At 37.7% G+C, this 14,251-nt stretch overlaps 1 protein-coding gene across 1 annotated transcript in view; it reads right to left on the reverse strand.

Annotated features, from left to right (window-relative positions):
• USH2A (usherin) overlaps nucleotides 1–14,251 on the reverse strand; it is a 396,442-nt gene that overhangs the window by 128,790 nt on the left and 253,401 nt on the right. Inside the window, exons 38-40 of the mRNA XM_075496427.1 lie at nucleotides 10,427–10,577; nucleotides 10,112–10,254; nucleotides 1,121–1,749 (exon numbers count right to left, since the gene is read on the reverse strand). Coding sequence (XP_075352542.1) covers nucleotides 1,121–1,749; nucleotides 10,112–10,254; nucleotides 10,427–10,577 — 923 coding nt within the window. The remainder of the gene's footprint in view (nucleotides 1–1,120; nucleotides 1,750–10,111; nucleotides 10,255–10,426; nucleotides 10,578–14,251) is intronic.

Below are 14,251 nucleotides of genomic sequence, written 5' to 3' on the forward strand. Positions count from 1 at the left end.
ATCTACAGAAGCACAGAGGGCAGAGTCCTGGAAGTAGATCGCCCAAATCTGCAATAAGCAGTCTGGCAATTCATCACAATTACTAGTGGTCGATCATTATTAATTCTTACGGTAACCATTGTACTCATACTGAACTCATTTGCTATTAACGTGGGGGTAACATGCAATTCCTTAGACATTAAAACATAATTTTAAAAGCTCAAGATTTTTTGGTCTAATGGTGAATAGCTTTTTTCATAGCTTAAAATTATGTGTGAACAAAGCAAAAAAATCAGCATTGGTTTACTGCTTAAATTCATACCCTCAAACTATTTAGACTGCATTGGTAACACCACTCTGTTTACCTTTTGAAAATACAATGTATACCAAAAATAATAAATCTAACAGATGAACTTCAATCTTATGCAAATGTCCTTTGTTTTGTGCTCTGGTGAGCAAGCTACTGTACCAATACTTTTGGCATTAGTACAAGACTGAATCCATGGAAGCATGTGTGTATTTACACAAAAGAGGCTTCTAAGCTACAAAAATCCCTCTTGTTTGGTTACACTAATTTCCCTTGAATGAAGTTTGTATGCAAGCCAAAACAATGGTAGTTATCCTGTCCTCTAGAGTTCATTCCCAACAGAACGATGTGAATAATTGAAAACTTCCTAGGTAGTCCTGTAAGACTCTTCTTTCGTAAATCAGGAGAACCACAATGCTACTTTTTTTTCATTAGCTATTTAAAAAAAAAAATCTGATAACTATATACAAGATTTAAGTACATAAAAAATCTTTTTACTTCTTAGCATTTTAATGAAGTCTTGAAATTTTGGAGAAGGTAGTAGGTTATCTTCTGATCTGATTAGGGAGTTAAAAGTAAGAATTCAAGTTTAATGTTCAAAACACGTCCGGTGTATAAGGAAGAAAATGAACTGGAGTATAATGCCAGAGGCTGGTGTAAAGGAAAAAGATGGAAAGGAATCTGCTGCTTTTGAGCCAAAGGACAGACACTAATTATTCAGCTACCCCTGCAGCAACGAAATCTGTTGGCTCAGCCAGTAGATGTCTCTCTTAAATACACAGTTGCTACACAGAAAACATGCTAAAGCCATGAGGCAATGAGAATTGTTCCTACCTTAACTGAATGCGGTCCCAACACTTCTGCATCAGGCGGCTGAACACCAGCAGGTCTTGACGGTCTCGTGGTAACTTCTGACCACGCGCTGCTGCTTGTGCCTCCATGAAGGGTGCTCATCAGCATTCTGTATTCAAATTTCTGCCAAGGGCTGAGAGCAGTACTCTGGTCAATGTAGCTCATGGACTGACTGAGGGGGAGAGTCACCACAGTTGATACTTGCTCCGTTCCTTTCACCCTCCTTTCTATCGTAAGGTTTTCCACCAAACCATTCGGGTGAGCAGGTGGTTGCCAGGATATGACCACAGAAGTTGGAGTGTCAGAGTAGAGCTCTGGAGCAGGAATACCCTCAGGCGCATCTGGAAGAGTCCGTATTGCTGGGGTCTCGGGTGAAAGAGAGCATCCTTTAGAAGTGCATCCTTCTACCTGAAACACATAGACTGTGTAAGGATGCAAGTCTTGTACAGTGCAGTTAGATCTAGTTCCCAGCACTGTAGCATGCAGTTGGCCATTTTGGTAAATATTATAGTGAGTGATAATGCCATTTTCCTTTAAAGGATGCTGCCAGGTGATGCTTGCTGCCCTTGCTGTAACATTCAATAGAAGTGGTGGATCTAAAGGCCCAGGTTCTGTAACAGGAAAAAAAAAGAGGAAAGGAAAATTACTAATAGTCTGTGATTTGTAAAAGTCAGCATTAGCAAGCAGTACTCATCAAATGAGTCTCAAAATGACAAAAGCCGTTCAAATCTACCAAACAGCCTATTTCTTCAGAAACTGTAGGCCCAGCTATTCAAGGGATGAATGCGTCTCTCTTATCAAAGGCAAGCTGCTCTGTCAGCGTACTTTCCCTCCTCTCAACCTTCCTCCCTCCTTCTCTGCATCTTTTTTCCTCCTGTGTCTCAAAAGCATCCTATCAATGCTGTTAGCATGTGGAGAAAGTGTACGGCTAAGTATCGATATAGAACTGCAGTTCTAGCTTTTGTTGATATTTTTCTAGAGCGCTAGCTACTAATTGCAACCAATGGCACAGGCATAACAAAGCTGCATATTTTACAGCCCAGTAAGCCCCTACTGCATCTCTCATTATATATTCAATATTTTACTTCATTCTGTTTATAATTCTAATCCATTTTTTGCAATTTATCTACTCCCTGTTAATATTATAGGTGATTTTTTACTGCGACTGTGACAGAAGCTGCCGATTTAGCTCTTTCACCTACTGATAAATAAACAATGCACAGATCTGACCTTTAGGTTAACAGGTTTTATGCTTGCTCCACTCAGCACTCTAACTGATTCAATTATCATAAAGGTTCAGGAGCTTCCATGAATACTGAAAAAGACCGACCATATGCCTGCATAGGTGTTGTGGAACAGCAAATACTCTGCAGCCCTCCAGAGAAATTCCTTAATTGTAAATAATTTCACCATGCGACACAATCAAGTCACCTTGAATGCAAAACCCTCAGCCTGTGGAGGCAAAGTGTTATTTAAGCTTTACTGGGCTGCGTTAAATTCTGCAATTTGAAGGGCTGTTAAGTTTTTCAATTGAAATTTCATTTAAAATGCAGGTGCTTTTTATTATATTGAGGCTTTACTGCTCTCTAGGTACAAGCAAGAACATGGTGCAATAACACAAATCTGGCTCAATCACTGATCAGTAACAGCTGTAATTCCAGAACATTTAGCATTCTTATAAACCACGTCCTGAAATCTATAAATTGCTACAGCAGATCAAGAAAATACTATATTCGCCCCCTATTCTGCCCATAGAAATTTTGACATTTATGAGATTTTTCTGTGAACATTACATTTTATTGAAATCTTTAAAAAAGATATACTTGGATTTAGTAATTGTTTAAAATAGCTTTAGGTTTGGGGATTTGGGGGGGGGGGGCTAAGTTTCAAATGCTAAGGGTTGAAAATTTAAAATTCATTAGTGATTGTGGGCGTGCTAAGACTCCAGGACACACAACGTAGCATATGCTGAATTCCATGGTAGTCAACACCACCATCATTTAATTCCTAGCGAAGCAGTATGCTGTCCAAACCACAAGGGACAGTATCTCTATAGGAAGAATAATTTACTTCACTAAAAGTTAAATAATTCCTGACAATTTTTAAGTGGAAAGAGAGAGAGATGGAAAAAAAGGAACCCTAGAAAACAATCCAGCACAATGAGTGGCTCCTTCTATATTTTAGAATAACAGCTGAAGCAGTCAGAAGTCCCGATTCTCCTCTTACACAGAGAGAAAGGTAAATCAGGATTATTCCACTGATGTCTGTGGAAACAGTGATGTAAAACCAGGAAAGCAAGCTTTTGCTTTTTTTTTTTTTTGCTTTTAAATTGGAAAAAGTAACAGTGTTTTTTCTTTCATTATATGATGCATCACAAAGCAACTCCATAAAACTCATCCATATCACATATCCTGTTCTACTCACAGTGATAATAAGAATGGAGTTCTATATTTAATGCTTGTGCACTCTAGGATTAATTTAGATCTCTGAATTTACAAGTATAAAAGACGATCCGTTGTAAAGAGCAGTTCAATTCTATTTGCATGTACTCTTGGGCAAAATCAATTAGGTCATAAGCTGGAACAAAATTTGATCCATTATTTAGACTTCACTGAAAGATGGAGAGGTGGAGGTGTAAACCTGAATTAGATGTATATTCTATAAACTGAAAATTTTGCTGGGGTGAAGGGGAAAGAGGAAAATTTGCTTTGGAATTGAAGACCTTGAAAATAAGTTGCTGCAAATTCTAGTTTAATGGGGGAGGGGAGTTGAAAGATATAATATTTACCACTGAGCTACAAACTTGCATTTTGTCTAATTATACCTCATAAATAAGCTATCACACTGTGAGCTTCTGCAGGAGGAAAAAAAAAAAACAACCCCAAAACAAGAAAAACCCCACAACAATCAAGCAGTTTGTTGTGAGGGAATGGATAAGGCTTTTTATTCCTACTGAATAAGTTGCTGGCATTACAGCTGAAACATGGTAATTAGTTGAACCTATGCTTCAACCCCCCCAGAGTTTAGATGTATTCCTTAAGGACAATCTGTAATGTATGGGAGGAGCTGTCAAACTTAAACTTTGGGTCCCCCTAGTCCCTCCCCCAAAAAAGCGTATTTTGGTAGCTAGCATACCTACCCACACATTCCCTACTGCCCTTTAAAAAGAGAGACTTTTAAGACTCTCTGAGTTCAAATAAGACGTTTGAGAGATGCTTAATTGGCCCCACTGGATGGGAAAGCATTAAATCCTGGTCCCCAACACTCATTCGGTGTAGCTTCTTTTTAAATGGCAAGCAGAATCATCTAATTCTATATACAAATCAACTAGCACGATACTGCTTGGTTGAAAGGGTCACCACAATTATGTAAAACATGAGTATTAACTATAATTGGGATAGTTTGCTAATACAATAAAAAGCTCTGAACATGAGAAAAGTTATGCTCACAGCAGTAGCTATCACTTTCTAAAGTAAGAATTCATGGATGAAATGACATGAAAAAGATGGTTATAAAATTTTAATGGAATGATAAAAGGCAAAAGTCAGCCTCTCAGCTGAATTCTTAAAATCCCTATATATCACAATCAGCTCCTTAACTGTAAAATCAATGTGGAGTATAACATGTTGTCAATGTGGTTGTCACTGGAGGGAAGACTGCAAAGTATGACAGCTACACAGCTCAGCCTGACAATGATGAAAATAAAATCATAAAGCTTTTTACACGGATTTAATTGTTTATAGAAGTAACTACTGAACATGGGAACAGTGGGCATCTTTTGCCTTAAGATTCGTAGTTCATATTTCAGACCATTTCATTACAGTATTAATACTAGAAGGTAGTTTCATTTTGGCAAATGAAATTATCTTTTATGGCAGGCTATTTTGCTCATCTGCTTCAAAAGTTCAGACTTGACTTAAAATGAAGGTACAAAATTGTCATTCATCTTTTTAATTCCCTGACTAGAACCACATGTTTGTTTACTTATTGTACAGACTGGGGGAGCGAGGAGCTAGACTCTCATGGATGTATTTTGGGGCAATCTATACTTTCATTAATACACTGAGACGTGTACCTGGACTACTGCCCTTTAAAGCTAATGAGAAATACCTGATTTGCTGGGAAACCCTCTCACTAAGCAGAATAGAGATTCTGTGCCTTTTATTCTTGAATCATTTACTCTTTTCAGGAACATGGACAATGAATACATATTAACATATTAACAAAGTGTGGTGTCTTTCATATACTACCGACTGTATCCAGCAGAAAATCCAAATTGTGTAGCTCTGGGCAAAAGGGACCACAGGAATTTTTATCATATCAGATCATAGTACTCAAAAGTCGTTAAGCTGTTCATGCAATGACATGCAGTCCATATGAACCCCTTCAAATATGTATTAAGAGCCGTCTTCAAAGTATTCAGACGTTTTGCCCTCTACTGCTCCAAATGCATATTGGTTCCAGAACCTCAGCCTACCAGTTAAGAAACTTCTTCCAATTCCTAATCTATAGGGATGCATGGGCAGTTTGTACTATTTATCATACGATCATTGTATCATATCTGCCACGATACTACTTCAGCTTAATTTGTTCTTCTGTCCTTTTGCTATTCACCCCGTCTTTCACATGACTTTCTCTTCCCTTTATCATCTCACCAGGTTTTGTCTTCTCTTGCTTCAGTTTCCATTTATCTTTCCTGAGCACGTGACCACATTCACATCAACTATCTATGGATTAGTTTATATGCCTAAATCATATGGACCTAACTTACACAGCTAAAGTAGGAGACTTGTCTTCTCAGACAACGAATATAATCAGCAGAGAAAGCAAGCGCTTCCAAAAGCTGAGAACTGCATCATCTACCCTCTTGTTCTGCATTGCCTCTCTCTATTGTCTACTTAAGGAAGCTTTAAGAGAATGGGCCTCCTCATCCTGGAACCAAAGCTCTGTGGTAAGCATGCCAGAGGAGCACACAACAGCACTCTATATGACAGGAATAACGCTTCCCTCTTTTGTCAAGAAATAGCTCAGCTGATACATTGCAGGAGCTCTCTTTATTTTTTTTTAATTGCTTTTTTTTTCCTAGCAACTTCCATACATAATGTTCTCAAGTGACTACTTTGTACTTTTGACATTATTTATTGTGAATAAACATGGACTGGCCTATAACTTCTTTATACGTAAAAGAGAGGGACTTGCAGTCACTTAATGTAAGAACTAAAAAATAAAACATTGGACTGCCTGATAGGCAACTCGCAAAACCTTCTCTCTCAACTAGTGCAAGCCAGGCACTTATAAAAGGGCTTCAGTAAGAGCTCTCCATACTGGAATCATGCACTGACCCACGGGACTGAAATGTAGAGAACATGCTGGTGAGTGAGATGTCCTGCGGTACGCAACTCACTGGATTGCAGACGGTTTCTGGGACATTCAAAAGAAAAGAAAGGAACAGGCAGCTTTTCTCTAAAGTAGCAATTTTGCTAGCTTAAAACTTTTCGAAATCAAGATGGATTTTCTCAAGCACTAGAAAAAGCACCTTTCTCATTTGGGAACTATCCCTCTGATCAAAGATTACATCGTGTGGATTGCTACCAGCCAATATAATTTTGCGAATCATAAAGCTATGCCATAAGAATGCAGCAGCTGCCATTGGGCCAGCTTTAGGTAACTATAACCAACTCCTTTACAGCTTCCTTCTCAGATAGCTCAAAGACTTGCCATCACAAAAGGGAAAACTTAACTGATATCTTCTTTTTTATATCTAGACAATTGTGTTTTATTTCTGAATGCAATGCATGAAATTCTGCTCTCAGTTCAATGGTACATACTGACCTCTCAGTTCAGTGGTGATTACATTGATTGCAAGAGAGTTACCTTAAATTTACATTCGAGTTACTGAAAGTAAGATCTAATCCAGAAACTTCATCAACTGTTTCTATTTCTCTGGCAGTAAATAGTCTGGTGCTATACTGACCAAGATCACTGGAACAAACATCTTTTATTAACACATGCTTAGCAGGTTTTAAAATATTCATAGGATATGTACATTGTTGTCATCTGGCATGGGGAGGTTAGACTTTAAAAAAATGCATGGAATCAGTTACTATTCCCACACTCATGTAAATGGAAGCATTTGAAAATTATTTGCAGCATTTTTTCTTGCATTAAAAAATACCCCAAACCTACTAATCTGTATATTAAGACATTTTATTATCAGATACAACACATTTTTATGGCAGCATTTGCTAATTTTTCCTTAATCATTCCTAATATCCTCCTAGTTTACTAAATATTTATCATAAATAAAATATAATATGCAGATATATTGTGAAATCATCAGCTCGTATTAGTAGAGCTCCATTGACTTTAAAAGTGGATATGTTGATTTACATCTATTGCTATCAGGTGTATGTGCACATAAATGCACACACATGCATATATTTTATTCCTACAGATATTTTATGCTTTGGTGAAACAAAAAAGACATACATTGGCTGCATAAAATTCAGTAAGAACATGTGTACACACATATATTTCAATAGATCAAGAGACATGGGAAATTTCTACTGTCAAATTGTACTTTAAAAAGCCAAAGTCTATTGGTTAGCAGGGCCAGGAATTAAGTGTACTTCTGGAACAAGCTGTCAGGATAGGCAGTTTTATAAGAAACATATTGAAACCTTGACAGAAATACCGCTTATACCCAATGACAATCATTCAGTCTTAAGCAATTGAGTTGAATACCCTTTCACAGACAAGCCCTCCACAATGACACCAAAAGCAGAGTCCTTTGTCGCCACTGCAAGTTGGGGGTTTTTTGTAAATTACAAGGGTTGTTGGATACTGGGGACACATCAGCACGTATTCTTCAGCAGTACCAATGCAAATGAAAAAGGACATTTTAAGGAAAATAGTCTCCCCTTGGAGACATGGATTTTATAACTGAACTACAGAAGTTTATTTTAAGCTAAGGAACAAGATGCAGCACCAGAGCTGAGGAGGCGACTTGTTTGTTAATCTCAAAATATTTTAATTGCATAAACACTGGCAGAGGCATTATATTTCTCTTTTCTTGCTCTTAAGTTTCCTTTGGCAACATCTACTTTCCATATTAACTTAAGGCATTTTTGCAGCCAGGTTTTGCAGAGGGTAGCATTTCATGCTAGTGCACAAAGACCATCTAAGTTCTATGCAGCAGGTAACTTCTACATATATGTTCAAGAAGACTATATAGGAATGCATGTCCTGCGTAGGCCTTCTGCCCTATCCCTAACTCCCAAAAACAGAATTTGAAAATTCTACACCTACTACTTTGCACAAAAAATAATGTTTATATATACTAACAAGTGATGCCTTTTAAATACACATCTGCGCTCCTCCTGTCTAAAAAGAAACAACACTATGTGAACTATCTGACCAGAGCTAAATAACCATTGCAATTTGAATGAAATAGTCATAGGAGACTGGTTGCATTTAGACCATGAATGTAGACAACTTTAATAATATTAAATAATAGTAAACTAATAACAAACAATTACAATAAAGGAATTTAATCTCAATGAAGATTTTCACAGGTAGATAACACATCTCCGGTATGTAAAGACCAAGTTCAGAACTTACTTTTGTTAGGTAATTACTTATTGGTAACGTGTTCATAGAAGCATTTATACCTTCGGAGCTTAAATGGATTTATCAGATAAATTTCTGTTGTGAATTATTTGCTCAGCTTCAAAGAAAAATGTTTTACAATTATGGGAACACATGTTTTCTTCTGGGTGTTTTCTCGAGATAGACAGCTATCCATTTAGAGAAGGAACTAAAATGAAGTTGAGTCACCAGCACCGAATATTTGCTACAACAATTGCATATGAGCATCAGGTTAAATTTACGGTCTGAAATGCAGATCTCATATCAGTGTAAAATAGAGTAAGACCACAAGGCACTTTGGTGTGAAGGCAGAGAAAGCAACATAATAATGAAACCAGTAATGAAACAGCCCCCACCCTCCCTGCCTTTTCCTGCTCAGAATGACTGACTTTCTTATTAAACAAGACATAACAGGAAAAATCTCTTTAGAAAATACTTAATTTCACTAAAATTTGGTACAATGGGGTCATCTGTTACTGATTTAAAAAAAAAAAGCAAGGAATATATTTGAAAACAACAGATTTTTCCAAAAAGTGTGCTATTAGATATTCTGCTACATTGTAAGAGAAAACTTATAGCTCAGTTTCTTAAAAAAAGCTAGAAATTATGTATTTTGTATATGTCTTATGTACAACAAGCTCAAGTTTTTTCATATGTTTCTGCTTACATATTGTATCAGGTGCAAAATCCTACCCTGCCAACTAAATGGCTGTACCTATACGCTGATACCTGTTTGTTAAATCAAGGGAGTGCCGAACAAATTATGTGGAGCGAGTCTGCAGAACATAGAACTATTAATGAGGAAAGTGATGGGATTGGCAATGACAAACTCAATTTCAGACCAGTAGATCACCACTTCAAATTAACAAAGATCACTGGGAATGAAAAGTTCTGTTCAGCTGTGGTACAGCTTAGGTATTCTCAACACATAGATAAGACAACTGTCATATACTATTAACTTCAACTTATTTTCTCTGATAAGACTGAAATCAGAATCAAGTCCCTGAATATAAAGGTACACCACTTACAAAGCTGTACTTACCAGTGTATCTTAAACTAACCATATACGAACACATATGCATGGAGAGATATTACATACAGAAATAAGATATTACTTCACAAAACATATATTTAAATATTCATGTTTTATGAAAATCTAAGACAGCAGATACTTGATCCCTTAGGAGTTATTATCGCAAGTCAATATTCAGGAAGGAAATACATATTGCTATTTAACTGAGAACCAAAAGAAATTATGTGCAATGGCAGCTGAACTGTTATTTATATTTTCTGCTAAAGGGAGTTAAATAAGATCGGACTGCTTACTGTCCTCTGCCGTAGTCATTGAAGTCCAGTTGCTATAAGCATTGCCATAACCATTGGAGGCAACCACTCTCATCTCATACTCAGTGTATGGCTGAAGATCTCCGACCCTGTGTTGTAAGGAAGCAGTAGGGCTGGAAAGCAAACTGCAAAGAAAAGCAGCGTGAGTTACATCATTAAACACCCCAGCACCTAAAGAAAGACTAAAACATGCCACGTCTTGTAACAAAATCAGCCACCCTAAAGGTGAGCCATATTGAAGATAATGGGACTTTTCTTGCTCATCAGTTGATGGTGGCCTTGCTATGGTCTGCGTACTCTAAAATGTCACCAGCAGAATGCCTGCGCCGCATCTGGAGTCGGTAGCTGGGTGCGCCTGGGGCGTTGTTGCGAACTGGTGTAGACCAGACAACCTGAAGACTGGTTGGAGTGGCAGATGAAAGCCTTGGAGGCATCACGCCATCTGGAGCTGTCGAAAAACATGGATGAATTAGAGCAGAGAAAACCATGGAGAACATATGCCGGGTGGAAACAAAATGCTCCATATACTGGAAAAACTGTTCCTCAGGATCAACAGCAATGTTAACATGGTCCATTTAGTTTAACATTTTCACTACTGAACAATGCTATTTCTTTATTTTCTTCTTTCCAATACAGTTACATGAATATCACTTTGCTAAAAGCAAACCTCCAAACACCAGAAGTAATTCAGAAGCAACATATTCTCCACCACCTGTTCAAATATTATCTACTTCTCCTTGTGCCCAGCTCTGCCACCCTGAGAAGTTAAAGAAATGCTCACAGAAATGTTACCCAGCAAGAGTAAAATCGTTCAGACTTTTTGTTATTCAGATACCTTCTCACCCTTATAAATTAATAATAATTTTAAAAGAAAACAGCAGAAATTTTAAGGAAAAAAAGGTCCTTAGGTAGAAATCAAAATAAATTCACTGAGGTCTCAGTCTCAGCCCACTGTTTTGTTAAGGAAATTAATTTTTATGAAGTCCAGGAACTGCAGATCAAAATCTGTCAGTAATGATACTATCAATGACCTTTAACTGCTGCAAATTTCACTGCATGCAGTAAAAAGAACTATGCCAATTTGCACCCGTGAGTTTATGGCTTTGTTTTTTCTTTAAGAAGAAAACAATCTGTTGAAGAAACTTTCTGTATATAAACACATCTGGAACTTTTATATATAATGCATGTCTGTAGTTGTAGCTCTGCAGCTCTTTTCCAGAGAGTTAAAACACTGGAAAGTTACTGCCTTTGTCATTTAAACTCTTGTATAATAGTTTTGCTTTTCATGGTCCAGTAGTTACCATTTGCTTCTTTCTTTGGTCTTTCCAACAGAAATTTTTGTTGCTGTTGTTTTCTTCCTTCTCTCTATTGGAAAAAACAGTCTCATAGATCTGTAACTCAAGGTGTAGTTGTAAGTCTTGGGGCATAAGTTGTAAGTTGTAAGATGAGCGAACAGTATTTTACAGTAGGTTTTATGATTTTCATTTACCAGCTGTATATGGGGTGCTTACTAAGAGGAAAGTAACAGACTTTGTGATACACTATCTGAATCATTCTCTCCCTGAAACAGATGAAAGGATGGCATTGGCTCAGAAAAAAAGTCATCAGTCATATACAATAGTTTTTATTTATACTGACATATATATACAGAGATACGTGAACTAGCACCTGGCTGCTTTACTCTGATTAGACATACTTATGACTGGGGATCTTCAAAATTCTTCAGCTGCAGCTCCAAATTGTATTACCTAGAAAGGCACAAGACGTGGCTTGTTCCAATCGAGCCTTGTTCGCTTTCCCTTAAGTTCAAGGTCTGCCAGTTCTCCTAAGAAAATTTACTAAAAGCTGGCTGCAGGGGTACCTGAGTTATTACCAGGTATTTTACTTCTGAGAATTGGCCCCTAGCCCTGCAACCCTCCTATTTGTTTCAGGACAAAATGAAGTGGAAGAGGATCTCCAGCTTCCCTCACTCCCTCCCCCTCCTCTCTGTTACCGTGAAAAAACCAACATAAAATTTTTGGGCTTGAGCCAGCCTGGCTGCCTTTGGATGCTCCCTCCTGCTGCTGTTATCTAGACCTAGGCAATAAGGCTCCAGTAAATCCCAAGTAAACTTGAAATCTTCCTGTTTCCAAATCCAGGAGATGTCTGAGACTAAGGTAATTCATGGTCTGCAAAGCCCTTGCCAACACCTTCAAGGCCAATCAAGAGCTTGTGAGCACCTCAACTCAGAGGGAAGAAGATGGCTGATTGAACTTGAACAGCCCCCAACATCCCTCCAGCTGAGCCATCAAAACCAAACATCTGCACACCAAATGCCTCTGTATGTGAATTAAATTTCACTCTCAGAGTAAAATGGAGAACATATATTTACCTCACTTAACATTGTTCTGTTTAGCAGCAACATAACTAAAGTTGGAGTTAGGTTGTGCAATAAGGGGGTTTAAATCTTATGGATGTAAAAGTACAGTACTCGCAGATAATCACAAATTATTTTGGCATCCCTTTATAAAGTGATTCCTGAAGTTGTTAGCAGGCAAACTCAGCCAGCATGAGAAAGATGGCAAAAATAACCTAAAAACTTTTATTAGAGGGTTTTAAAGCGTTTTCACAAGCTGACACTAACAGAAAGACTCCGTATCCCTTCAAAGCAGGGTACTACCTCATTTAGAACTGAACTGTCTGTAGCTTAAAATGCGCTAGTTGTTTAAGCGCACACAAAAATTCTACACAGCAAAAAAAGCTACATCTAAAAATGAATCTAATTAGCTGAGCTGTAATTTGGCCAGGAAGCCAAAGTTCACATTGTTATTGAGGAGACAGTGTGAGCAACTCACTGAGGATGCAAAAGCGTTAAATTTATTTCCAGTTCTGTCAGGACACATCACTTCACCTTTGTCTTTCATTTCTCAATCTGTTAAATGGAGATAATAATACTTATCCTTCTTTGTAAAGCTCTCTGAGATCTACAAAGTAAAAGCTCCGATTAAGCTTTATGTATGTATAGCGGTGGTTATTATAGCGATACAGGAATGTTCATCAAAAAACAAAGATGTAGCTGTCTAAATGTCAATAACGATTCACAGTGCAGATGTTATTTTAATGGCGTAGGTAATCTCAGCTAAATGTTCAAATCTCTTCTACCAACAAAAGCACAGCATAGGGAAGAGTAGAAAATTTGGACAAATCTCTTCCGTGAAAGTCGACTGACCTGTAGAACAAGCCTAGCTGACTACTTTCAAACCAATACGTTAGAATATACAGCAAATTTATTTAATCTGAAAGACTTCCTCTAGCTTGCAGAGAATGTCCTCAGCTATGTGCTTCCAAAGGCATGGGGCAGGGGGGCAGGAGGGTACAACAAAGAAATTGTCAAGTCTCTGCTGAGTCATAATGAGAAAGGTGCTCTATTAAACTAATCATGCTTTGATCATTAAAACTACAGAGCACTTCCCCCCAAAAATGGTAATTCTAAATTGCGCACAAAGCATCCTTTGACTATTTCAAACACTCCTCATCACCAAGGTCTTCGGTGTAACATTTCCCTCAGCTTAACCCTTTTTATCCGATCCATATTCCCGAGAGACTCCTTACTACTCAAGTAATAACTGGCAACCAGCAGTAATTCTGCTGTGAATTTCTCAACAGAAGAGCCATGTATCTATCAGCTTGATATATCGCCTTTAAGATGCAATGTTGCTCAAAAAGCTCCCCTCAAGCTTTAATATGACCCTCAGGGGGCAACCACTCCACTTGCAACCTACTGAATCAACATCTAGCCCAGTAAATCCTCACTTAGCAGGGCAGAAAGTCACGCTTTGTATATGAAGAGACTACAAAGGCAGAATAAAATATTTAATCAGATGTCAATTTTAATCAAAGAATTAATAAACAGCCCCGCAAAATAATAAAAACTGAAGACTGTTTCAAGCTGACAATGATATATTGTATTCCAGATACTCAGGTACATGCAGATGAGTCAAGAAAGATCTGATCCCTGCTCTAATGTGCTAAGCAGCCTTCGAAAAGTGTTTCAACTTCTTGCCTCAATTTCCTTATCCTAAACAACACATGCAGTAGTAGTCAGCTTTGTAAGTATTTGTTTATTTTAGAACAGCAAGCATT

The sequence above is a fragment of the Mycteria americana genome, chromosome 3 (genome assembly GCF_035582795.1).
Source record: "Mycteria americana isolate JAX WOST 10 ecotype Jacksonville Zoo and Gardens chromosome 3, USCA_MyAme_1.0, whole genome shotgun sequence".
NCBI classification, from domain to species: Eukaryota; Metazoa; Chordata; class Aves; order Ciconiiformes; family Ciconiidae; genus Mycteria; species Mycteria americana.